Source organism: Geotrypetes seraphini, chromosome 1 (genome assembly GCF_902459505.1).
Source record: "Geotrypetes seraphini chromosome 1, aGeoSer1.1, whole genome shotgun sequence".
Lineage (NCBI taxonomy): Eukaryota > Metazoa > Chordata > Amphibia > Gymnophiona > Dermophiidae > Geotrypetes > Geotrypetes seraphini.
Window position 1 is genome coordinate 92,287,284 of NC_047084.1, and position 26,952 is coordinate 92,314,235.

At 44.1% G+C, this 26,952-nt stretch overlaps 1 protein-coding gene across 4 annotated transcripts in view; it reads left to right on the top strand.

The window, feature by feature from the left end:
- ST8SIA5 (ST8 alpha-N-acetyl-neuraminide alpha-2,8-sialyltransferase 5) overlaps window positions 1-26,952 on the top strand; it is a 106,266-nt gene that overhangs the window by 56,983 nt on the left and 22,331 nt on the right. For all 4 annotated transcript variants that reach the window (XM_033934986.1, XM_033934994.1, XM_033934978.1 and 1 more), the window contains 2 exons: window positions 14,650-14,742; window positions 24,488-24,574. In XM_033934986.1, coding sequence (XP_033790877.1) covers window positions 14,650-14,742; window positions 24,488-24,574 — 180 coding nt within the window. The remainder of the gene's footprint in view (window positions 1-14,649; window positions 14,743-24,487; window positions 24,575-26,952) is intronic.

A 26,952-nucleotide genomic window follows, 5' to 3' on the forward strand; every position in this document is an offset into this window, starting at 1 on the left:
GGTAGCGAAACAGAGCTCTGTTGAGCGGAGATTCCTACCTACTCGCAACGCACAGAGTGGAGATTTCTATTCATTCTCGACAAACATTGAGCTAAGTAACAGTTCAGGATGAAATTTCACGGATAATTTCATGAATTGCTCTAAAGAATGTGAATTTTCAATTGAATGAACTATTTATTACTCTTATGAATTTCATGAACTTTATTTATGCACTATTTGGATTATATTTGTCTATTTATCGTAGATATTTCTAGCATTCATCTATTTTGATACGGACTGTTTTTTTTTTTATTTATGCACTATTTGGATTATATTTGTCTATTTATCGTAGATTTTTCTAGCATTCATCTATTTTGATACGGACTGTTTTTTTTATATTTATACAATGCACGATAGCAGGGCACAGTCTTTGGTATTGTTTCAATTTGAAAATTTTTTCAACACGATTGCACTTGTGCTTTAACTTAAAAATCTTTTTAAAGTTTTGTAAGACTTGCTATTAACACTTTTATCAGCACTTTACCTCATTACATTTTGAGAGATAACTTATTCACCACTCTTTTGGATTTAGCGTCTTAGTATATAATTTTTTGATATAATTTTTCCTGGAGCAAATGTTTGGCAGTGATTTAAAGTATATATATGTATTTTTTGACTACATGAATCACAGGACAACATGATGTATGAGGCAATCTTTATTTAGACTTGTGTCTGGTGCTAGTCACCTAATAACTACTGCCTGAGCCGCTAATTCCTTCGTGTGTAACCAGAAAGGCTCATACTGATGTCCATTATTTAAAAGTTTATTTAAGTCTTTTGAGCCTTCCTTTTCAAACACTTTCTCCAGGGAAAACACTAGTGTTGTCCAATTCCCCTTTGGATTATTCTTATGTGAACCAAGTATAGGACAATCAAGCCATTGTATGAGGCCTGCTCTGAGGCACTGTGGGATGAGGCATTATGACATCACAATCTCAGCTCTGGAATGTTGCTCTCGTTGGGGTTCCGGAATCTTGCTTTTCTTTGAGATGCTGGAATGTTGCTACTCCTTGGGTTTTGGCCAGGTACTAGTGACCTGGATTGGCCACCGTGAGAACGGGCTACTGGGCTTGATGGACCATTGGTCCGACCCAGTAAGGCTATTCTTATGTTCAAACGTGAACCAAGTATAGGACAATTAAGCCACTGTGACTCACTGATGAGGTTGGCTCTGAGGCACTGAGGGATGAGGCATTATGACATCACAATCTCAGCTTTGGAATGTTGCTCTCATTGGGGTTCCGGAATCTTGCTATTCTTTGAGATGCTGGAATGTTGCTACTCCTTGGGTTTTGGCCAGGTACTAGTGACCTGGATTGGCCACCGTGAGAACGGGCTTGATGGACCATTGGTCTGACCCAGTAAGGCTATTCTTATGTTTCTTAATAAATCATATCCATTACACACATATCTATAACACATGCTTCATTACTCTAAAATATTACATCGCACAAATATCCATAAATAATATTCATTGTTATCAATATCTCTTTAACGCAAGCTTTAACATGAACAGTTCAAACTGGCATGACGGCGGCGTCTCATCTGCTGCTTTCTCTTCAAACTCATCAGCTGATCACATGCCCACCTACGAGCTGGTTACGAGCACCCGACGTCCAATCCACCATTTGTAATTCTACACCAAAGAGCTCATGCCAGCGTCAACCAATCGATTTCTTCATTTAGTCCTGCGGGAATTAGAGCATTCAAGTCGAATATCCATTGCTGTCCCTTCCGATTTAGTTCCCGCTTGACTAAATGAAGAAATCGATTGGATGACGCTGGTATAAGCTCTTTGATGTAGAATTACAAATGCCGGATTGGACGTCGAGTGCTTTTAACCAGCTCATAGGTTGGTCTGTGATTAGCTGAAGAGTTTGAAGAGAAAGTGGCAGATGGGACGCTGCTGTTATGCCAGTTTGAAATGTTCATGTTAAAGCTTGCAGTAAGGAAATATTAACAACATTGAATATTCATTACATTAAAAGATACTACTAAAGCAGTATCTTTCACCAGTGTGATCTCCACTCAAGGCTTTCCACTTTTACATAGGTAATATATAGAAATAAAACAAAACATAAAGGAGATAAGGCGATACCACTTTTATTGGACTAAATGCATTTTTTGATTAGCTTTCAAAGGTAGCCCTTCTTCAGATCAGAAATAAGCAAATGTTGACAAATATCGGTATATATAAGTGAAACATGAGCGCGTTTCAGTGATAGTTTCACAGGAAGATGAAGGCGTGAGCAAGGTGAGAAACAGAGAGGGCTGAGTGGGTGGGAGACAGAGAGATATGGAAGGTGACAATGCAGTTTAAATTCATGGTTTGTAATGCGAAAGAAAACCAAGGTCTTTGTTAAGTTACATTACATTACATTAGGGACTTCTATTCCGCCTATACCTTGCAGTTCAAGGCGGATTACAAAAGAGCTAACTGGACATTTCCAGTGAAGTTACAACAGTTTTGGGGTTTTTTTTTTGGTTACAAGGGAGGAGAGGTACCTGGATTAATTGGATATTAAATTGACTGTACGTTACTGTGTGATATAATAAATAGATTACAGTTAGAGTACAAATAAGATTATGTTACATTTCAGGGATCTGAATACTTGGTTGGTGTTTTGGGGAGGAAGAGATTATTTAAGTGGAGGTTTTGGGGGAGAATTTATCTAGGAGGAGGGGGAAGGGTTGGGTTAAGATATCTGGATAAATTTTTTGAAAAGTAGGGTTTTGATTTCTTTTCGAAAAGTTTTGAAGTCGCCCGTTGCCGTCAACAGGTTGGAGATGGAGTGGTTAAGTTTTGCTGCTTGCGTCGCCAGAAGGTTATCAAACATCTTTTTGCGCTGAGTGCCCTTGAGTGGAGGGAAGGCAAAAGGGTTCGGAGTTCTTCTTTGTCTTGAGGTGAGGATCTGGTTTAGGCGGTTGTTTAGATAGGGAGGGGGGCGGAGCCGTTTAATGCTTTGAATAATAGACAGTAGAATTTGAATTGAATTCGTGCTTGCATAGGTAGCCAGTGAGAGTCTAGGAAGGCAGTTGTAATATGATCATATTTTCTCAGGGAGTAGATCAGTCTGAGGGCAGTGTTTTGTATAGTCTGAAGTTGTTTTATCATGTTAAACATAGAAACATAGAAGATGACGGCAGAAAAGGGCCATAGCCCATCAATTCTGCCCACTCTAACGACCCCACCCCCTTGAATTTAACCCCTCTAGGGATACCACATGTGTATCCCATTTCCATTTTTACCCCCTAGAGATCCCACATGTGTATCCCATTTCCATTTTTACCCCCTAGAGATCCCACATGTGTATCCCATTTCCTTTTAAAATCTGGCACACTGCTGGCCTGAATCACCTTAATTGGAAGTTCATTCAAACGATCGACCACCCTTTCGGTGAAGAAGAACTTCCTGGTGTCGCCATAAAATTTCCCACCTCTGATTTTCAGCGGATGCCCCCTTGTGGCCGAGGGACCCTTAAGATAGAAGATATCATCCTCCACCTCAATACGGCCCGTGATATATTTAAACGTCTCTATCATGTCTCCTCTCTCTCTACGTTCCTTGAGTGAGTATAGCCGCAACTTATTCAGCCTTTCCTCATACGGGAGGTCTTTGAGTCCCGAGACCATCCTGGTGGCCATTCGTTGAACCGACTCAACTCTCAGCACATCTTTTTGGTAATGTGGCCTCCAGAATTGTACACAATACTCCAGATGAGGCCTCACCATGGATCTGTACAACGATATTATAACTTCGGGTTTCCGGCTGATAAAACTACTACGAATACAACCCATCATTTGTCTTGCCTTTGATGAAGCCTTCTCCACTTGATTGGCAGTCTTCATGTCTTCGCTAATGATTACCCCCAAATCACGTTTCGCCTTGGTCCTAACTAAGGTCTCACCATTAAGTGTGTAAGTTTTGCATAGATTCCTGCTGCCAAGGTGCATGACCTTACATTTTCTAGCATTGAAGTTTAGCTGCCAAGTCGAGGACCAGTGTTCCAATAGAAGTAGGTCCTGCGTCTTACTGTCTGGTAAAGTGTTCTCACTTACTATGTTGCATAGTTTGGCGTCATCGGCGAATAATGTGATTTTACCCTGAAGCCCCTGAGTCAGATCTCCCACAAATATGTTTTAGAGGATCGGGCCCAAGACCAAGCCCTGAGGCACTCCACTGATCACCTCTGATGTTTTTGAAGGGGCACCATTTACCACCACTCTCTGAAGTCTACCGTTTAGCCAATCACTGACCCATGTAGTTAATGTCTCTCCCAGTCCCATTGATTTCATCTTGCTTAATAGTCTGCGGTGTGGGACACTATCAAAAGCTTTACTAAAGTCCAAGTACACGACGTCTAGGGACTCACCCACATCCAGTTTCCTTGTTATCCAGTCAAAGAAACTAATCAGATTGGATTGGCAGGACCTGCCCCTGTTAAATCCATGTTGGCGGGGATCCCGTAGATTATTCTCGTCCAGGATCGTATCCAATTTATGCTTAATTAGTGTTTCCATGAGTTTACTCACTATGGATGTGAGACTCACCGGTCTGTAATTCTCAGCCTCTGTCCTGCAGCCCTTTTTGTGGAGTGGGATTACATTGGCTGTTTTCCAGTCCAAGGGGACTCTTCCCACCCTCAAGGAAAGATTGAAGAGCACAGATAACGGCTCTGCCAGGACATCACAGAGCTCTCTAAGCACCCTGGGGTGTAGATTGTCTGGTCCCATGGCTTTGTTCACTTGGAGTCTTGATACTTCACAGTAGACGCTGCTGGGAGTAAACTCGAAATTCCAGAATGAGTCTTCTGATCTTTGCCTTGCTTGCAACTGTGGACCGGACCCCGGTGCCTCGCAGGTAAAGACTGAGCAGAAGTATTCGTTTAGTAGTTCGGCTTTATCGGAATCTGATTCTGCATAAGTCCCGTCTGCTTTCCTAAGACATACTATCCCATTTGTGTTTCTTTTCCTATCACTGATGTACCTGAAGAAGGATTTGTCCCCTTTCTTAATGTCCTTTGCTAGATTCTCTTCTATTCGAAGCTTGGCCTCTCTGACTGCTGTTTTGACAGCTTTGGACCTGGCCAGATAGTCTTCTTTTACTTCTCCTCTTCCTGATTGTTTGTAGGAACAAAGGTTTTTTTTCTTTTTCTTAACGAGGTCCGAGATTTCTGTAGTGAACCATTGGGGTCTGTTATTTCTCCGTCGTTTGCTTACTGTTTTTATATAGCGATTGGTTGCTTCATGTAGGGTAGATTTCAGGTTTGCCCACATAGCCTCTACATTATTGGTTTCGGCATGGTCTTGTAGTGTCTGACGGACGAAATCTCCCATGCGTTTGAAGTCAGTGCCCCGAAAATTAAGGACCTTTGTTGTTGTGGTCGATCTGGTGAAACCTTTCCTAAGGTTGAACCAAACCATGTTATGGTCGCTGGAGGCCAGCGTATCACCAACCGAAACTTCCGATACACTTTCTCCGTTGGTGAGTACCAAGTCTAATAACGCTGGTCCCTAGTGGGCTCCAATACTAATTGTTTGAGCCGTGCACCCTTTATGGAGGTTAACAACCTTCTGCTGCCGCTAGTTTGTGCGGTAAGTGCATTCCAATCTGCATCGGGCATATTGAAGTCCCCTAACAGTACTGTGTCCCCACGCAAGGTGATGTTTTCGATGTCTTCGATTAATTCCACATCCTTGTCCACCTGTTGTCTTGGAGGTCTGTAAATCACACCAAGATACAGGCATTTTTCATTTCCTCTAGCTAGGTTCACCCAGAGGGATTCCCCGGTGTACTTGACATCTGTGATTATGGTAGTTTTGATGTCTTCTCTAGTGTATAGAGCTACCCCTCCTCCTAACTTGCCTTCCCTGTCTCGTCGGAGTAAGTTGTAACCCGGTATAACCATATCCTACCCGTGTGAGTCCGTGAACCAGGTTTCGGATATCGCCACTACGTCTAGGTCAGCGTTCATTATTTCCGTCTCTAAATCCAGAATTTTATTGCCCAAACTGTGTGCATTGACATACATAGCTCTCCATACCTTATGTTTGCTAAGTCCCTGCACAGAGTTCCCCGCCTGAGTTAGTGTGACCCCTAATGTATTGTTTACAGTGTGTGCACTTACCTTGGACTCAGAGTGGCGACTCACCTCCTCAGGATAGTTACTTACTGCTCCAGAGTATGAGTGGGTACCCTCCCCCAACTTACCTAGTTTTAAAGCCCTTCGAAGTAGGCGGGCTAGTCGACTTCCGAAGACGTTCTTACCTCTTCTGGTCAGGTGGAGTCCGTCTGGCCCCTGAAGTCCCTGCAGTGCCTCTCCATGGTCCAGAAATCCAAAGTTCATCTCCTTGCACCATCCATGTAGCTACTCGTTAGTCCTCTACCCTTGCCTCTTACCGGAAGGATTGATGAGAAGACCACCTGCGCTCCCAACTGCCTCAGCTTCTCACCCAGGGCTCCAAAGTCTTTGGGTATGGTCTCCGGGGTGTTCCTGGCAGTGTCATTCGTTCCGACGTGGATGAGAAGCATGGGGAAGTGGTCCTGCGGTTTGAGAAGGCTATCTAGACAGTTGGTGACATCCCGGATTCTTGCTCCAGGCAGACAGCAAACCTCCCTTGATTGTATATCCGGTCTGCAGATTGGTCCCTCGGTGCCCCTTAGCATGGAGTCCCCAATGACCACCACCCTGCGCTTCTTTGGAGGGAGCTGTTCAGTCGTCCCTGGAACTGGGGTCATGTGTCGGACGTCTTCCTGTACCTCATCTGCAGTCCCTTCCTGTAAGATCTGGAATCTGTTCCTCAGGGCGATTTGTGGGGTTGATGAAAAACTGCCATGTTTGAGAGAAAAGGAAGAAGATGAAGAAGAAACTGAGAAAGGGGGGGTCTTCTGTGCTTGCCTGTGGAGGAGGTTACCAGCTGCCAGGAGTCGGCGTCCCCAGCCATTTCCTGTACCCCAGTCGTTGGTTTCAAAGCTGAGGGTTTGGGTGTCACGAGGATGGACTCGTCCGGTGCCTGCTCGGAGATTCGGGACAGCTCCTGGGCGACACCGTCGATGGAGGTCTCATCCTCTCTGATGCTTCTCAATCGCCTCACCTCCTCCCTTAGGCTCATCAGTTCCTGTAATATGTCTTCTTCCAGCTGTCCCACCTCCTCTGTCTGTGTAGAGACCGTAGTGTATTGCTGGGGGGGGATGGCCTCGGTCTGCACACAGGTCTCTGTCCACCGTCCAGGGTCATCCTCCGTCTGTACGTAGGCCATAGCCATCCCCTGGATCCCTCCGGTGACTGGAATGCTGGTCTTGATTGTAGTCCTGATGCTTCTTGTTCTCCCTGCCATTTCAAATTGTTATTTAGGTATGCCTGCCTGTTAGTTAGTTGAAAAAAGCCTGCCTGTGGCAGGACAAGGTAGATAGAGGGAATTGCAATAGTCCAGTAGACCTAAGACTAGGGATTGGACAATTAGCTTGAATTGTGCTGGATCGAAGAATTTTCTTATTTTACATAGATTTCTCATAATTAAAAAAGCTTTCTGGGATGTTTTATTGATTTGGGACTGCATTGTGCAGCATCTGTCTATCGTTACTCCTAGGAGTTTGAGTTCGGGCTGTATTGGGTATTTGGTGTTTTTAATTTTCAGTTCTGTAATGGTGGGAGTTTTGGTCTTTTCGAGCAGAAGGAATTTTGTTTTATCTGAGTTTAGTTTCAGTTTGTGGTCTACCATCCATTTTTCCACTGCATCTAGGGTTATTTCCAGTTTTGCTGTAGTGGTGGGCTTTGATGGGTCGAAGGGGAGGAGTATGGTGATGTCGTCTGCATAGCTGAAGGATGTAACATTTAAGTTATCTAAAGTGGTTCCAAGGGAGGAAATAAAGAGGTTGAAAAGCGTCGGTGATAGAGGTGATCCTTGTGGAACTCCGCATGGGTTGGACCATGGTTCTGATTTGATATTATTGGACTTTACCCTGTAGGATCTTGATATGAGGAATCCTTGGAACCAATTGTAGACCTTGCCTGAGATCCCAATGGCGTCAAGTATCTGTAGCAGTATGGAGCAAATGCTGCGGAGAGGTCAAGTTGGATTAGCATCTTTTTTGTCTTGTGGGTGTCTAAATAGTTTATTATTTTGATTTCAAATGTCTTACGTTCCTGGATTGTCTTAAAATTTTCTTTTAGCATTTTCACCAGAAAATTCTTGATGCAGTGTTCTGTTTTCCAAAGTGTTGTCTGACAGAGGTGACATCCTGGTTGGAATTACAATTTTTAATTTGATGTTTCAAGTTTATTTAAAATTTCTTATACTGCCCAGTCAAGCCTTCTAGGCGGTTTGCAAAAACCTCAAAACAATGTGCCAAATAAAATACAATTTAAACAGAAACAGACAATGGGAAATGACAATATTTAAAGATATTGATGAACGGGAACAAAAGGAAAGAAGAGTTTGACTACAATTGATAGAGAGAAAGAGAACACATAAGGGAAAGAATGACAAAGGGAGGGGGAACTGAAGGTAAAACCTTTCTTGAATCTAAGTCGTCCTTAAAGGACAGTCTAAGTTGCAAAAGCATCAAGGAAGAGAAATGTCTTTAACTTCACCTTAAAATTAGCAAGAGTTGTTTTTTCGCGTAGGTAATTTGGGATACTGTTCCAAAGAGAGGGGGCATTAACAGAGAAAATTTATAGTCCTCATTGTGCTGATATGTTTCAATGAGGGGATGGTAAGGAGGTTGTGAGTTGTAGATCTTAATGTCCTAGTTTGGTTATATGAGATAAGTAGGTTATTAATAAATTCTGGCTGGTTATTTACTCTGGTTTTAAAAGTTGGTAGAAGAATCTTATGGGTGATCCTATGTTCTATTGGTAACCAATGAGCTTTATGTAAAAGAGGAGTAACATGGTCGTATTTTTTTGCATTAAATATAATTTTTACTGCCGTATTTTGTACTGTTTGGAGTCTTCTTATTTCCTTTTTTGTTATGCCTTTGAGGAGGGCATTGCTGTAATCTATGCACGAAATAACAAGGGAATAGATTAAAATGTTCAGGGACGCGGGCTCTAACAATTTTGCTAAAGCTTTAATCATGCGCAATCGATAGAAGCAGCGTTGGACCACAGTACTAATATGTAAATGATAAGTAAGTTTGCAATCGAATGCGACTCCCAATAACTTTAAAGAAGGTACCACTTTGATAGGTAGATTTTTGAGTTTGGAAGGGGTTTGAAGAGAAAGGCCATCTTTGAATGGAAAAATCATTAATTTCGACTTATTTACATTCAAGAAGAGCATATAAATTGATCCAAGTCTTTAGAATCTTTAGAATTGTTTTAGAATTGTCTTTAGAATTGTTTAACGTGACGGCCGCACTTGGGCGGACTTCCTCCCTGCCCGACACAGCTTTTCAAAACTTGGACGAAGTGGCGGGTTTTGAAAAGCTGTCGGGACCCCCGGACATGTCCTCAAAAGAAGGACATGTCTGGGGAAATCCGTACATCTGGTAACCCTAGGCATTGACCTAGCACTGTAAGGCTCCATTCTGTTACTATGTTTCTATGGGTGACTGGTCAAAAGCGCGCGAGGACAAAGGCGCGCAGACAACTGAGCGCAGGGTTTAATCGCGCCAAAGAAAACCCGTATTTTAAAGGGCTCTGACTGGGGGTGTGTGGGGGGGAACCCCCCACTCTACTTAATAGGGATCGCGCTGACTCACGCTGCCATGTTGGGGGGAGGGTGTGGGGGGTGTAACCCCCCACATTATACTGAAAACTTAACTTTTTCCCTAAAAAACAGGGAAAAAGTTAAGTTTCCAGCATAATGAGGGGGGTTATAACCCCCCAAACCCACCACAACGCCAGCGCGATCTCTATTAAGTAAAGGGGGGGGGGGTTTCCCCACCAACACCCCCTTAAAAATACGTTTTTTCTTTGGCGTGATAAAGTACTGCGCTCAGTTGTCCCCGCGCGCTTTAGATTATGAATTGTTTCTATGATCCCTTAAGCAATAAGTCTGTTAGGGTAACTGGCATTCCAGGTTCTGGGACAAACCAGTTCCCTCTTAGTACTTAGGTTCACTTGAGACCCATGGAGACCTCTTACTCTAAAGAACTATCTCCTCCTGCTTCCACAAACAGTCTCTCCTTCCTAGGATCTGGTTCCACACAGGTGCTTACAAGCAGGAATAACCCTCTGTAGTCCAATTCCTGAGCGGGGTTTCTCCTTCCTGGATCCTGCTGGATTGAAGCAGGGCCAAGCAATTGCTCCACTCCTCTAATGAACTTCAGGCAGAGGATTGGGGTAAAACCTTTGACATTCACATCACACTGAACTCAGACTTTAAAAAAGGTCAAGGGATTCTCCACACAAGACCAAACAAAGAGGCCCAGGAGCTGGGTCCTAACATACATAGGCTCCATTAAGGAGTCTTACTCAACAAGAGTGCACGTAGAATAAATCTATTCAACTTTCCCTCTTTAAAATCCTGCCAATATAAGAAGTTTTTTGACAAAATTTTTTCCTTCCAGGCCGTCAAACTGAATATGTGGCTAGGAAAACCTATATTAGAGGCCACTTCATATTTTGATTTTAGGAAAACATTAAAGGCCCGTCTGTTTGACATGTCTATATCCTAGTACTACAACTGTTTAACTCACTTTTGTTTCTTAACTGATGCATTTCAATTCTAACTGATTCTTAATTGAGGAATTCCAATTTTAATTGATAGTTTCTATTATGTCATTTCAATTTTATTGATTGTATGTATTTTATTTTGTTGTGAACCACTTCGAACCTTTTCTGGTATAGCGGTATATAAAAATAAATTATTATTATTCATAGTGTTTGGTTTTTTTAAAAAACTTTCGTTTTTAATGCCAACAAAAAGTGCAATACAATTTATATACAAATAATGATAATCAACCAAACACTTATAATCAATCAGTATCTATACAAAAGATAAAAATGCCCTCCGCCATCCATCATTACCATCAGGAATAATACCAAAACAAAAGATATACCCCCTCCCGCTCCCATCCCCCCCCCCCCCGGATGTGTGGGTGAAAAACAACAGAAAATAAAAATAAAGGACAACTATAGCAAATCTACAGACGTCAATGGACCCCAAACTAATTTAAATATCTTATTATGCCCCAGCATGTCAGCATTCATTTTCTCATATTTATAAGTTAAACATAAGCTCAGCGCCCACCAAAAAGGAAAACTAAAGTGATCCCAATTCTTCCAATTGCGAGTAATCATTTGCATGATTAAACTCCCCCCCTCCCCCCATAGTGTTAATATAAGATGTAAAGATGGAACCTAACTAACGAGTGTATCTTGATAATCAAATCATAAGGGGGGGGGGGGGAACCTCATAGAGTGAAACAACTGCTTATTGCAAAAAAAACTTTCAGCAGTGTTATATTCGCCAACTCTATCTAATCATGGGTCCAAAAATCCTCCATATCAATATAGTTCTTAAATTCCTTAAATATACCATCAATGGCAAGAAATGAAAACTTAATCACAACACTTATCTTGAAAAAATCCCAACGGAGTGCCCGTTTCACCAGCGGCTTCTTCAGGGGAAATAAAGCTGTAAGTGGATAATTATAATGACAGTGAACCTTTCTGAAAAAAACAAAGAAAATCATAAGTGAGGGGTGTGTTGCACAGTGGTTGGAGTTGCAGCCTTAGCACCCGGGGGTTGTGGGTTCAAAGCCCGCGCTGCTCCTTGTGACCCTGGACAACTCACTTAATCTCCCCATTGCCCCCGATACATTAGATAGATTGTGAGCCCACCGGGACAGATAGGGAAAATGCTTGAGTACCTGGTTGTAAAAACCGCTTAGATAACCTTGATAGGCGGTATATAAAAACCGAATAAACTTGAAACTATCATTGATTCTTAATAAGATTTCAGGCTGCTTGTGGTCACTGGTATATTCAGCTAAACAGCACTTACAATTATAATCTCGGCATACAATTCAACACTTCCCAAGCCATGTCTGTAAAATGGCGCTGTGGATTCAAAGGCCAATCAGCAGTGGACACGTCATGCCAATGACATATCGACCTCATTGTATCCTATTAATAGAACGCTGACACACCACTGGAATGTCCTCAACATCACTGGCTTTTTTTTGTACCAACCAGGCATTTTCAGCAGTGATAACCAGTTAAATGCCACTGAAAATGACCGGTTAGCCGCCCAGATGCAAGTTGCTGGTTGGCAGCCATTCCCAACTGGTTAACTCATGCTGAATATCGGCTAGTGGATTTTCTTCATTAGGCCAGTCATGTAGGACTCTAGTAGCTCTGTTGATCTTGGCGCAAACTAGAGTCTTGTAGACTTTGATTGATCCTTTAAAACAGTGGTTCCCAAACCTGTCCTGTGGGACCCCCAGCCAGTCAGGTTTTCAAGATATCCCTAATGAATATGCATGAGAGAGATTTGCATACCTGTCACTTCCATTATATGCAAATCTCTCTCATGCATATTCATTAGGGATATCTTGAAAACCTGACTGGCTGGGGGTCCCTCAGGACAGGTTTGGGAACCACTGCTTTAAAAGGTATTTACAGAAACTCATGTACCCATCACAACAGGTATATATGAGAGCAACTGAAGAACGTACTCAGGTTTTTAAAAAACAAGGGTTGTGGACACAGGGAAAAAATATATTCCTTTCTTCTCCCTCACCTTTGCTTCAGGCTGCCTCTGCTTTAATGGCTGGTAGGGAGGCCATGCCCCGCCAAAGATGTCTCCTGTGCAAGTCTCATCTGTGCCAGCGCCAACTATATTGTGCATGCTAAGTTCAGCAAGTGAACTAAGCATGCATAGGACTGCCAACATCAGCGGCTGAGGTATGCCACCGCTGAGCGCTGCTCTGGCAGCACATGTGGGACTGGCACAGGAGGCATCTTCAGCTGGCAGGGCTTGGCATCCCCACCAGCACCAGTATATTTTAACATGGTGGTGGCAGTAGGGGAAGGAGGGGGGAAGGAGAGAGAATACCTGTCCCCTCCCCCAGCCAAACTTTAGGATCCCTCCTCCTTAAAATGCTCCCCCCCCCCACTAAAAGAAGTGGGGGGAAAAAAATATATTAGGGTAGAAAGTAGAAAGAGAGTGACTGCAGAATAAGAGCCAAAGGCAAGGACTTCTGGTGGAGCCACGGAACTGTGAGGATGTCTCCACAACAGCTCCACACTGAAATCAATCGAATCTAGGATCTCATAAGAGCCAAAGGCAAATCGGTGTTTTATAGGATCTAGCCCAGTCCTCGAGAGCCGAATTCCAGTCGGGTTTTCAGGATTTCCCCAATGAATATGCATTGAAAGCAGTGCATGCAAATAGATCTCATGCATATTCATTGGTGAAATCCTGAAAACCCAACTGGAATACGGCTCTCGAGAACCGGAGCTCCCTACCTCTGATCTAGCCGATACTGTTGCTTTAATGAATGGAATTGATGCTGGTGTGCTTAATATGTAAATTAATGCTTGCATACATTGAATGATAAGTTCTGCTGTTTTCCTTGTCTGAATATGATGATGTAGGACAGTGGTTCTCAAACCAGCCAGTCAGGTTTTCAGGATATCTCTAATGAATATGCATAAAAGAGAGATGTCTAAAATCATGTTTTTTATTTTTATAGTGAATATGCCGACAGTGTAGAATGCAGGCAAATCCTCTATAATAAAACCCTAAGCGCGCATGTGCGCTTAGGGTTTTGTGATCCCTGCCACCGTGCTGTGTGCCTCCATGCCAAATTCAATTGGTGGCAAGTGGGGTGGCTTGTGGAGCAGCTTCGGGTGGTTTGCGGTGCGTGCAGCGATTTCAGCGGCGGTGGTGGTTTGACTCCTGCGCTGCCGCTGCCGGGTCGCCTCTTCTCACCTCCGGACCAGCAAACGCAGCAGCCGTGGGGCATTTGCTAGGCTGGCCCACTTCGATAATGCGAGGTGGGCCAGCCTTGCAAAAGCCCCGAGGCTGCCCGGGCTAGCGGATGCTGGATAGGGGGAGCAGGGGTAGGAGAAGGCCTACTGCTGAATAGCAGGATCAGGTAAAAGGTGCTGCTGGACACGGGGGAGGTAAAAGGAAGGGAGAAGGCCTACTGCTGGCCAAGGGGGAGCAGAGAAGAGGTGCTGCTGGACAGGGGGGAGGTTAAATGAAGAGAGAAGGGCTGCTGCTGGACAGGAGGAGCAGGGAAAGGGTGCTGCTTGACACTGGGGATGTAAAAGGAAGGGAGAAGGGCTACTGCTGGATAGGGGGAGCAGGCAAGGGGTGGTGGTAGACAGCCGAGGAAAGAGAGAGACAGAAAGAAAGAAAGACAGACAGAAAACGACCAAGGAGAGAGAGAGAAAGAAAGACACACACATCTATTCTAGCACCCGTTAATGTAACGGGCTTAAAGAGTAGTAAATAAATAAAAGTATGGAAATCCTGAACACCCAACTGACTGGTGATCTTGCAGGACAAGTTTGGGAACCACTGTTGTAGAATCTTCATAATCTGATAAGTGAATTTGTAGATTTCTTTGGTCTGTTTTAGTCTTGGTTGTTGCCAGAAGGTATTCAAAACAGAAGCCTGAGAAAGATCTTGTCTATTACTTTTCTTCAGGTACTTTGAATTTTATGAAGGTCCTTTTGAATTCAACTCTACAAAATGTCTGGAACTAAGGCGAGACATTATGAATGTCAAAGGGCTTGCCATGTAAGTAAACTGATAAATATATAGTCAAACAATGACAGCTCAAAACAAATGATATTGAAATCAACAAATGATATTGAAACAAATGATATTGGATCAAACACACTAGGTGTACAGCAGTCCCTCAATATTTACGGGGGTTAGGAGCAGATCCGGCTCACGAATAGGGAAAATTGCAAATAATTTTTTTGGGCCGACTCTGACCCACTGCCGCCTCCTTCCTGCCTTCCTCCATCCCTGACCTTTCCTGGTAGGCTAGCAGCGATGCGGGGCAGGAGCGATCTTCCTACGCTCCTGACCCATGCAGAGCCATCATCAAAATGGCTGCCGTGAGTTCCCATTGAGACTACAACGGAAACTCACATCAGCCATTTTGATGACGGCTCTGCACGGTGCAGGAGCGTAGGAAGATCGCTCCTGCCCTGTGTCGCCGCTAGACCATCAGATACGATCTGGGGGATGTCCGGGACAGCGTTTCTGAATTAAAAATCAAGGAGCAAAAAAGTCGCGAATAACCGAATTTGCGATTGGGTAAACCGCAAATCAGGAGGGGGAGAAAAAAAGAGACTTCAGGTGCTCACAGGTTCTGAACGTTTTTTTTTGTCAGATCACCCACTCGTAAACTATCTCTAGTCTCAATAAAACTCCCCTATGGTATTAAATTACACCGCTACTTATCAAATTTTTTCAATTATTTCAGTTATTGTCAACCTTCAGTAGCGAGTAAAGTCCTTAACCATTTTTGGAAATTGCAAGAAAAGTTTATTTAGCTTGAGCAGGAAACAATCAATCCTCAAGCTAAGTAAACTTTTCTTGCAATTTCCAGAAATGGTTATGGACTTTACACACTACTCAAGACTGAAAATAATTGAAATAATTTGATAAGTAGCGGTGTAATTTAATACCATAGAGGAGGTTTTTTTTAGACTAGTGATAGCTCACGAGTGGGTGATCTGACTACAAAACGTTCAGAACTTGTGAGCACCTGAAATCTTTTTTCTCCCTGGTATATGAACTATAGTACTGCATAAGAATGATCTAAGTACACCTAGTGCAGGGATGCCCAGAAGGTTGATCGCGATCAACTGGTAGATAGCGAAGGCAACGCGAGTCGATCGCATTGCCTTCGCGGTCTACTTGCTTCCCGACTCAGAAGCGCCGAGCAGACCAACTTCCCCCACCCGATGTCAATTCTGAAGTCAGAGAGGAAGTTCTGGGCCAGCCAATAGCTGCTTGGCTGGCCCAGAACTTCCTCTCTGACTTCAGAAATGACGTGGGGAGAGGAAATCTGGTCAGCTCGACGCTTCTTTGTGAAGAAGCAGGGAGAGCTTGGGGTGGCGGTGGTTTGGAGACCTGTTCCCCGATGGCAGTGGCAGTGGCTTGGGAGCAGACAGGGAGACAGAAAGAATGGGGAAAAGGGAGACAGAAAGAAAGAAGGGAAAAAAAAAGAAAGAAAGTGGGACAGAAGACAGAAAGAAAGGGGGCATGGAGAGAGAAAGGAAGACAGAAAGAAAGAGGGGCAGGGAGACAGAAAGAAAGAAATGGGAGGGGACAGGGAGAGAGGAAGAAAAAGTTGGCGGAGGACATGAGGTCTGGAAGCATACAGCAGGCTGACAAAAGGGAAGAAATTTTGGATGCACAGTCAGAAGAGTAAAGTGCAACCAGAGATTCATGAAATTACCAGACAACAAAGGTAGGAAAAATGATTGTATTTTCAATTTAGTGATCAAAATGTGTCTGTTTTGAGAATTTATATCTGCTGTCTATATTTTGCACTATGGCCCCCTTTTACTAAATCGCAATAGTGTTTTTTAGTGCAGGGAGCCTATGAGCATCGAGAGCAGCGTAGTGCATTCAGCGCAACTCCCTTCGCTAAAAGCCACTATCGCGGTTTAGTAAAAAGGGATGGGTTATATTTGTCTATTTTTGTATAGTTGTTTCTGAGGTGACATTGCATAAAGTCATCTTCCTTGACCTCTTTGAAAACCCGCAAAATATAAATGATAATTAACATTTTCTCTGCATACAGTGTGCTTTGTGTTTTTTAAAATTTTAGTGTCGGTAGATCATTTTGACTTGGTCATTTTAAAAGAAGCTCGCAAGCCCAAAAAGTGTGGGCACCCCTGACCTAATGGGTTTGATCCAACGATTTTCCATATCATTTGTATTGAGTAAACTGATAAAACCATATTATGGAAAACTGTTGTCTGTATCCAGCTACTAGGATTTTTAGGGCTTAAGGGAGGAAATCAGCAGTTCACTGATTTCATTGGACAGTGAATGCCCTATCTGATGACACAATCAGCTCTGAGCGTTAGATTCTGTGTGGCACACAGGAAGATCGGAGGGTTTCAGCTTTGCATGGTGAAATCTATCAACAAAATAGAAATCTCATGTCATTTTGGGGCTTAGGTGCCAGATTCAGGGGTTTACGATGCTCACTTTTGGCGATGTGTACTTTGATTTCAAATATTTTTATTGAAACTTTTCCAAATAGAACAGAACACGTGACACAGGCACGGTGGATGCCAATGTATGAATACAAAGATGTGCAAATAATATTTTCAGGAAAACATAAACATAACATGTAATCGCACAAGGCAACTCCGTAGGAGTCAAAAGTGAAACCTGGAGATGGAGGGGAGGATACCAGACTCAATCATTAAGGGATAATAACGGAGTGTGTGCATTTTGTAGAACTTTCAGTGTATGTTGGTAGCACACCTTTGCTGTTGATTTTTGGCTAGTTAATGAGGGAAAGGCATTGCAGTCTTTTAATACCTCTTCCTTATAGGAGAAAGGCTTATGGATATTTTCATTTCTTTATCAAGAGTTACATTCTTCAATGATGCTATTAGATGTACATGCGGAACTGTACATGTACCTAGATTTCCATGGAAACAAACCACTTTTTTGTGACTCTTAACAGTAATAACACTGAATGTTAATTGTAGTTTTGTAGCATGCTAAGATGAGAAAAGGATAGACTATTTCTGTAGTAAAGTTATTCAAAAGCACATTTTGTTGAATTAATTTGCTTTGAAATTTGAGAGCATTGTCTTGGTGCATAACAGTTGTTACCGTATACAGTATACTTAAATATAAACCGGGATTTTTGGGCCAAAAAAATTAGCCCAAAAATTGGGGGGGTCCCGGTTTATATTCGAGCCAACGCCCCCTCTCAGAATTATTTCCGGCCGCCGTCGCCAGGCTCTTCACCCTGCCCCCTCCCTGCCTAGCCTCATCCCTCATTTGCCGATCCCAGCAAGCAGCCTGGTGACAGTCGTAATATGGTTGTACGGTACGGATACTATAATTTTCTACGCATCCCACCTCTCGGACCCGCCATTCCCCACGCGTCAGTTGGGACACCATTTTGCAGGCGCTGTTTGGCATCCCTGGCCGGCTTACGGAGATGCGTGCGCTGCGTCGCCACTGCTTCAGCGTGCGAAGTGAGCTGCCGCGCGCCGGGTTACCAGAGAACCATTATTCGGTGCCTCGCCCCCTCACGCTCCAATTCCCATTCTTTGCCGAAGCAGCAGCAGTAGCAAGAAAGGCAGCGTGGCTTCCTCCGGAGGGGAGGCCTTAGCACCTGCGGAGGTGGTAAGAGAAGAATTGGGAGAGGGAAAGTACTATCCAGTCGGTGCATGTTACATTTTTAAAATAGAGAGGTCAGGGGCACTCGCAGCATCTCTCAAAAGGTCGGAAATAGTGCCTTGTTCCCCTCTAAAACCAAAGCTTTCTTTCATCATCTGTATTTATATAGAGAGGACAATTCCTTGCCATTTTGCAAAAGCTCCCATCCCTCACTCCCAACAGTTTTATGCCTTTTGAAAGGCTCATGATGTGCTAGCTCCCCAACTATTGCATTTATAGAGAGGCCAAAGATAGACACTTTTTCCTTAATTTTTGTATTGATAAGCTCAGAACCCTTCTCTCCACCTTCGTCTATAAAGAATAAGAACATAAGAATTGCCGCTGCGGAGTCAGACCAGTGGTCCATCATGCCCAGCAGTCCGCTCACGCGGCGGCCCTCTGGTCTAAGACCAGCACCCTAACTGAGACTAGCCCTACCAGCGCACGTTCTTGTTCAACAGAAACTTTTCTAACTTTGTCTTGAATCCTTGGAGGGTGTTTTCCCCCATAACAGCCTCTGGAAGGGCGTTCCAGCTTTCTACCACTCTCTGGGTGAAGAAGAACTTCCTTACGTTTGTACGGAATCTATCCCCTTTCAACTTTAGAGAGTGCCCTCTTATTCTCCCTACCTTGGAGAGGGTGAACAACCTGTCCTTATCTACTAAAGTCTATCCCCTTAAGTACCTTGAATGTTTCGATCATGTCCCCTCTCAATCTCCTCTGTTTGAGAGAGAAGAGGCCCAGTTTTTCTAATCTTTCGCTGTACGGCAGCTCCTCCAGTCCCTTAACCATCTTAGTCACTCTTCTCTGGACCCTTTCGAGTAGTACCGTGTCCTTCAGGTACGGCGACCAGTGCTGGACGCAGTACTCTAGGTGAGGGCGTACCATGGCCCGGTATAGCCCAGTGCCTCTCAAACTGTGTGCCACAAAAGATTCCAAATTTTCACTTTTATTATTAAAAATTAACTTCATAAGTATACACTAGGATAGATGACATGTACATTGCGTACGCAAGAGTCTGTCAATGTTATAAGCATCTGGGTGCGTAAAGATACAACCACCCAGACAATCATCATTCTTTGATGTGATTGGTCTTTGAAAACTAACTGCAAGTAATTTTATTTTTATTTTTTAAGCAGTAGTTATCCTAACTTGAGCAACAAAACAATCAAGGCTTTGTTAGAGTTCGGATTTTATCTTTGCAAACTTAGATTTTCAGTTCTAACAGAAATTAAATTTAAAAAAAGAACGACGGCAGATAACAGATGATGAAATGTATGTTTGCTTGTTGACTATTGAGCCGGGGATCGGCAGATGAGGTATGAGGCTAGGGTAGGGAGGGGGGTAGGGTGCAGAGCCTGGGAGGGAGGGAGGGTGCAAAGTATGACAGAGAAGGAAGGAAGGGTGCTGGGTGCAGAACCTGACAGGGCAGGGCACTTGAATATTAAGCCGCCCGACTTATATTCGAGTCAACCATTTTTTTTCCTCCTATATGGGAGGAAAAATGGGGTCTCGACTTATATTCAGATTGACTTATATTCAAGTATATACGGTACCCTCTGACCTTTCTAGGAGCGTATCAGACTAATGCTGCAGGGCGTGTGCACCCTTTGATTGACTCTGCCAGAAGCAGGGCAGATCATTGTACGGAAAGTGAGATTTCCAGTCACCTGTCATTGAAGGACTAGATTTAAGATTTTGGAGCCCATAGGCAGGGTTGAAATTGAGGGCAGGGATCTTCTACGGGAACATGTACAGCCCAGAGGAGTAAGGATACCATATTTGTAAAGAAAAAAAAGAGGACACATGGCCCATCCCCTTTTTCTTTCCCCATTTTTCCATTTAGCATGTCGTCCTCTCCCCCTTTTCCATCCAGGCCCCCTTTTTCTCTCCCATCCTTCCATTTAGCATGGCCCCCTCTCTTCCCTCCCCACCATCCTTCTGTAACCAGTGAAAAAAATAAATTTTAAACCCAACTGGGGTCTGGCTGTTGGGGCTGGAGGCTTTCCCACAGTCCTGTCATGGCCCATGGATGGATGTGGCATTGCTGCTTCAGAGGGGTTGGAGCGCAGTAGCAGGAGGCAGGCAGATCAGCTGATCTCTCTCCCGGTTGCAGCACTTGTTGATTTTGCATGCCAGCCGCCAGGGAATGGGAGGAGATGTGCGCTCATTTTGGTGCATGTGTGATAATGAGGAACGGGGCTGGAGAGGAAGCCTAGTACATATGGGAGTGCATCAAAGATTAGGAAGGGGCCAGGAAGAGCAGAGAGGGCTTTCGGACTGCCACTGATAGTGGCTGAAATGTGAATGGACCATGGCTGGATGGAGGCTGGGGTCTGGAAGAGTATTGGGCCCTGGCTGAGGCGGCCATGGCAGGGTCCCAACAGGCATGTCAACGAGGGCTCTGATTGGCTGCTGGCAGTGGTGGAGGTCCTGCAGGACCCTGGCAAGGAGCAGGCCAGAGTTCAAGAGTAGGGTTACCAAATGTCTGGGTTTGCTTGGACAACAATAGTAAGAAAAAAAGCTGTCCAGACTTTTGACAGAGCCCTCAAAACTAGGACATGCCCAGGAATACCTGGACATCTGGTAACCCCACAGGAGTTCCCTGGAAACTGTAAACCAGGGGTGGAGGGTATTGGACCAGAGTGCCATTGTGGTGCCTCTTTGAAGAAACACTAGTGGATGATCCTAAATTAAGCAGGAGAAGACTCCTTTTGGGCCTGGATACTTGGTGTTTTCAATATTTGTCAGTTGTCTGTGTTGGCATATGCTCAGTGGCATACTAAAGGGGGAGGGGTGGTCTGCCCCAGATGCAGCCCATAAGGTGGTGCTGTGACAACTCCTCCGAGGGCCAGTGCCGGTGTCAAGAACCTCTTCCCAACAGCAGCAGCAGCAGCATTCACAATTCACTGCTCTTGTCAGCTTCAGGTCTTCGTCTCTGCTGGGTCCTGCCTTCAAGGAAACAGGAAGTAGGTGCACTGCCGACTAGAGGGTGACAAAGAGAGGGAGGGAGGGGAGGGGGAGAGAAATGCTACACCCAATTGGGGAGAGGGAGGGAGGAAGAAGGAAGACCAAGGAAGGGAGAGACAAATGAAAGAGAGATGCCAGACCATGGGGAAGGAAAGGATGGAGGGAAAAGAAGGAAGGAAGGAAAGGAGATGCCAGGCCAAGGAGAGGGAGGAAGAGATTTCAGGGCATGTGGGGAAGGGAAGGGAATGAGACAGAGATACCAGACCAAGGGGAAAGGAAGGAAGGAGGGAGGGAAAGGAAGGAGAGGAGATGCCAGAGCATGGACTGGGAGGGAGAGATGGAAGGGAAGGAAAGGAGAGATGCCAGGCAATGGGGTGAAGGAAGGGAAGGAGACAGAGATGCCAGACCATCAGGAGGAAAGTGAGGGAGAGAAGAGAAGGAGATGAGATGCCAGAGCATGGAGGGAGAGGGAGAAATGAAAAGAGGAGAGAGATCCCAGGGCATGAGGGAAGGGAAGCAGATACCAGATCATAGGGTGAGTTGGGGTGGGAAGGAAGGAAAGGAGAACAGAGAGATGCCAGAGCATGGGGAAGGGAGTGGAGACAGACAGAGAAAAATGGAAGGGACAGAGAAAGAGGGTGGACACTGGATGGAATGGAAAGGGAAGAGACGATGAGGAAAGCAGAAACCAGAGTTGACAAAAGGTAGAACAAAGATTTTTTTTGTTGCTTTACAATAAAGTAGTATTGTAGCTATATTCATAAACATTTATAAATAGAAAATGGAAATAAGTTAATCTTTTTATTGGAGTAATTTTAATATATGTTTTTACTATCTTTTGAAGACCAAAATCCCCTTCCTCAGGCAGTGGCATACCAAGGGGGTGGCGGTCCACCCTGGGTGCAGATCTTAGGGGTGCTCTTTCGATCCCTTTAATATAGGGGGAGGGGTTAAATAAGATCGGCCCCAGGTGTCACATGCCCTTGCTAAGCCACTGCCTATGCTTAAATCTAGGACTATTGGAAGGTGCCTTAAAGCCAGATGGCCCTGTTTGGAATTCTTTACCTTTCATATGTGCTATCTGGCTTTAATACAGAAGTGCTCAGCAGTGCTTATATTTTGAACTTGCAATGGGCAAGCATTATGGTTGATTCACAGATGTTTTGCCATAGTTGGAGTGATCAGCTGACATCATTTATTTATTTATTGCCAGTAGACTAGTTTGGTCTTGATTTTAGTTCATAGCATGTATAGACTTGTGGTTCTTGCTTTTCTTTGGGGAAATCAGAGCTGCAAATCCATACACGCAGTGTTTTAAAAGTAGAACTGGACCAGACCATTGGTGGAATAAAGGAATTAGCTGGCTCTCCTAGCTACAGTATGTTGAACTGACACTGTAAGTTTCAGTGATTCTATTGGTGCATTTTAGGAAAAAAGTACAGACTCCTAAATTCTATAAAAATTGCACACACAATGTAACTGGAAAACATAGAAACATGATGGCAGATAAAGGCCAAATGGCCCATCTAATCTGCCCATCTGCAGCATCCACTATTTCCTCCTCTCCCTATTGGCTAAGGCTCTTAACATTTGCATCTCCTCTTCCTATAGGCTAAGTCTCTTTACACCTGCATTGTGATGTCATAGAGCTTCATGGTTATAGACACATAGAAACATGATGGCAGATAAAGGCCAAATGGCCAATCCAGTCTGCCCATCGGCAGCATCCATTGTCTCCTCCTCTCCCTATTGACTAAGGCTCTTAACATTTGCATCTTCTTTTCCTATAGGCTAAGGCTCTTTACACCTGCATTTTGATGTCATAGAGCTTCATGGTTATAGACACATAGTAACATGATGGCAGATAAAGGCCGTATGGCCAATCCTTTCTGCCCATCAGCAGTAACCGTAAGCTCTTTCTCTCTCCGAGAGATCCCACGTTTCTATCCCAGGCCCTTTTGAATTCAGACATAGTCTCTGTCTCCACTACCTCTTCTGGGAGACTTTTCCATGCATCTACCACCCTTTCTGTAAAAAAGTACCGTATTTCCATAGATTACTCTGGAGCTTATCACCTCTTAACTTCATCCTATGCCCTCTCATTGCAGAGTTTCCTTTCAAAATCAAGCTAATTAGCATTGAGAATTGGCATTTTAACAATTATTGGTGCTAATTAAAATCAATTTAAAATTATGCATGCAAATTTAGGCATGAGCCAAAGAAAGGGGGAACATAAAAGGGTGGATCATGGGCAGATCGGGGGCTTTAAGTTGCGTGTATAATTTTAGAATAAGGGCATCCATACCTAAATTGAGTTGCAGGCATTTGCATCATGGTTAAGGGGCTGGAGGAGTTGCCGTACAGTGAGAGATTAGAGAAACTGGGCCTCTTCTCCCTTGAAAAGAGGAGACTTGAGAGGGGACATGATCGAAACCTTCAAGATAATGAAGGGAATAGACTTAGTAGATAAAGACAGGTTGTTCACCCTCTCCAAGGAAGAGAGAACGAGAAGGCACTCTCTAACGTTAAAAGGGGATAGATTCCGTACAAACGTAAGGAAGTTCTTCTTCACTCAGAGAGTGGTGGAAAACTGGAACACTCTTCTGGAGGCTGTTATAGGGGAAAACACCCTTCAGGGATTCAAGACAAAGTTAGACAAGTTCATGCTGAACCAGAACGTATGCAGGTAAGGCTAGTCTCAGATAGAGCACTGGTCTTTGATTTAAGGGCCGCCGCGTGAGCGGACTGCTGGGCAGTTCTTATGTTCTTATGTTATGTTTTCGTTGGTACATATGACTGTGCCAAAATTTAGCTGCGGTTCCTGGGCATAAGTGCTATTCTATAAACTGCGCCTAACTTTAAGCCTGGCTTATAGAATAGCACTTTCTTCTATAGAATGCAGCCCAGATTGTTTACAAATGACTTCAAGATGGGGTTTGTGCGTTTTTGGAGGGACACGATGGGGGGACAGGGATGTTTTCTTTGTTAGCTTGCCCACGCTGAAGAACCACAGCGTGTAACATATTGGAAGAATGAACCCTTGAACTTGGTCACTGCATTTGTTTGAAACCCAAAAAAACTAAAAGTTATACACAAAAAGACTCCAAAATGCATATATTATATATCCTTAATTTATTTTCAGGGTGAAGCAATCAGATTTGTTTGACAGGTGGAAAAGTCTAGCGATATGCAAGTGGGAAATGAATGTGACAGAAGCCAATGTCTTCAAGTAAGTCGGACTGTCTGTGAATTTACCGTAATACTGATGGCATCTTTCAGAAGGTCATAAAACGGGTAGAGCAAACCAGAGAGACAATAGTCATATGTGCACATGTTAATGTTCTGGGTCCTTCCGAGCCAATCCCTTTATCTACATTATGCCACTGGGAAGGGGGTGCAGGTTACGTTAGGAAGTCAGTGGTTGGCTGTAGGTAGGTTTTAAAGAACTGTGGAAATAAAACTCAGAGGTGTAAAAACTGTGTTAATGTAACTTGTGAAGGGCAGTTCTATAACCTACGTGGCTGCATTTATGCATGCGTTATCCTCTGGATTCTATAAAAAAATCACCCAAATTTATGCGCCCAAAATTGGGCACAATCCTGACATGCGTGCGCAACTTAATTGGTTAATGAGCCAATGAATGGTAATCATTGGGCGCAAACAATCAAGTAATGATGATTGCACCAATTTGGGATGCTTTTTGATGACATCCACAACTTCTTCCACCTTGTCTCCAAAAAGGATATCGCTACAGCGGGAGATGCCGGTTAGCTTTTCCTGAACATGGAGCCAGGAGAGTCTCCGTATCCTGATATACAAAGCAGAGAGCTTAGATGTCGTATCAAAAAAAAAAAAATTCCCTTAGCTAGATGTTTTCTGTACTCCTGCTGCTTACTGATCAAATAGCAAAGTTGAGCAGCCTGCTCCGAAAGTAGAGTATCCATAAACTCTAGTCCAACTAGGGACCAAGAACTGACAGGCCTGGATACTGGAAAAGAGCATTGAGGCTTGAAAAGCTTTTCTCCCAAAGAATTCAAGGTTGCTGAGACATGGGACTGTGAACTCTGAGTCTTGGTGCACTTCAGATCACATTTGGCCACTATTGGAATGGTGGGACAGCTGCACCTTCTCGAACCCAGGAGCTTTTTGGATGCTCTACATCTGTCTTCTTAGGAATGACCTTCACAAAGAGCAGAGTCTCCCATTGCTTCATCTGTGCATCCTTAAGCATGTTGTGAACAGGAACGTTCACAGCATCCCTAGGTGGAGAATCATAGCCCAGAAGCCCCATCAACTCAGCTCTGGACTCATTCTTCAATTCCAACTTAAATGGACAGGCAACCGCCATCCACCATAGAAAACTAACAAAGGAGAGATCCTGTAAAGAGAATTTATGCCTCTCATGTGGCAGGGAGGGGTCTGGAGATAGACTCAAGGACCTCTCCTTTGGGAAGTCCCCTGGCATCTCCTCAGACATTGAGGAATGATCAGACTCAGACTCGGCAAAGTACTCATCATGAGTCTCTTGAGTCCTTATCTGCCTTGGTCTACTGGCAGCAGCTTCCTCCCCTGATGGGCTGGAAAGTGTGACTGCATCAATTCTGCCAGCTTTTGAGGCACTGGCGTTGATGATTGTCCAACAGGCCAGGCAAGGGCATCCAGAACGAGCTGAAGTGCTTTGAGAGACATCACAGATGCCCACAATATCTTGGCTCTACATAGTCCAAAAATGAGCTCCAACTCCTCCTGGAGCATGGCCTAGATGTGTTCCTTAAGGACCGTATCAGAAAAGACTAGGGAAGCACTAGAGTGGCCACTGCCTGCAAAGGCATCAGCGATGTATTGAGAATGGGGCCCAGATTCGGGGAGACTGGTTGGTTGGCATTGCTTCTATGAATCTGATCATTTCTTGGTCTTCATGGAGCTGATGCTTCTCAGGTGATAATGATTCTTACACCTCAGAGCTCCTGGCATTGTGTTGAGGAGGACTTATGCTGATGCTTCTTTGCCTTCATTCGATGCTTGGCATAGGGATCCTTTGGTGCCAAAGAGAACACTGCTGGATTCAGGTGCTTCCTCAGTGTCAGATCTGAGTGAACTTGACCTGCTGGCCCACTACTGGCACTTAATGTCAGGACAGGCAGAGATCCCCTTGATGCTGGAGCATTGCCAGCGTTTGGTGGAGCTCCAGTGGACCATAGGGACTGAGTTGTCAATACCAATGTGGAGGAATTAGATTTCTGGAGGGCAAAGATCACCTTTCTGAACTTCATGGTCCTCTTGTGCATAAAGAAGAAAAGATAGTGAGTCATGGTCCATTCCCAGACACTTTGGACATTCATCATAGGGTTGGTGACCGTCATGATCTGAGTACAGAAGGAACACTTCTTGAACTCACTGGCAGGTTTCTGGGACATTGTGGGGAAAATAACTGCAGAGAAATCAAACAACTCAATGTCGCAGAAAAGTTAAAATAAAACGGGCTCTGCACCGAAAGAGTACCTGGCCGGGAGCCCAGGCTTAAAATGGCTGAGGGCTGCGGAAAAGAAATTAAATCTAGAGTGCTGAAAAGACTACCAAAGGATTAGGTATAGAGAATAATCACTC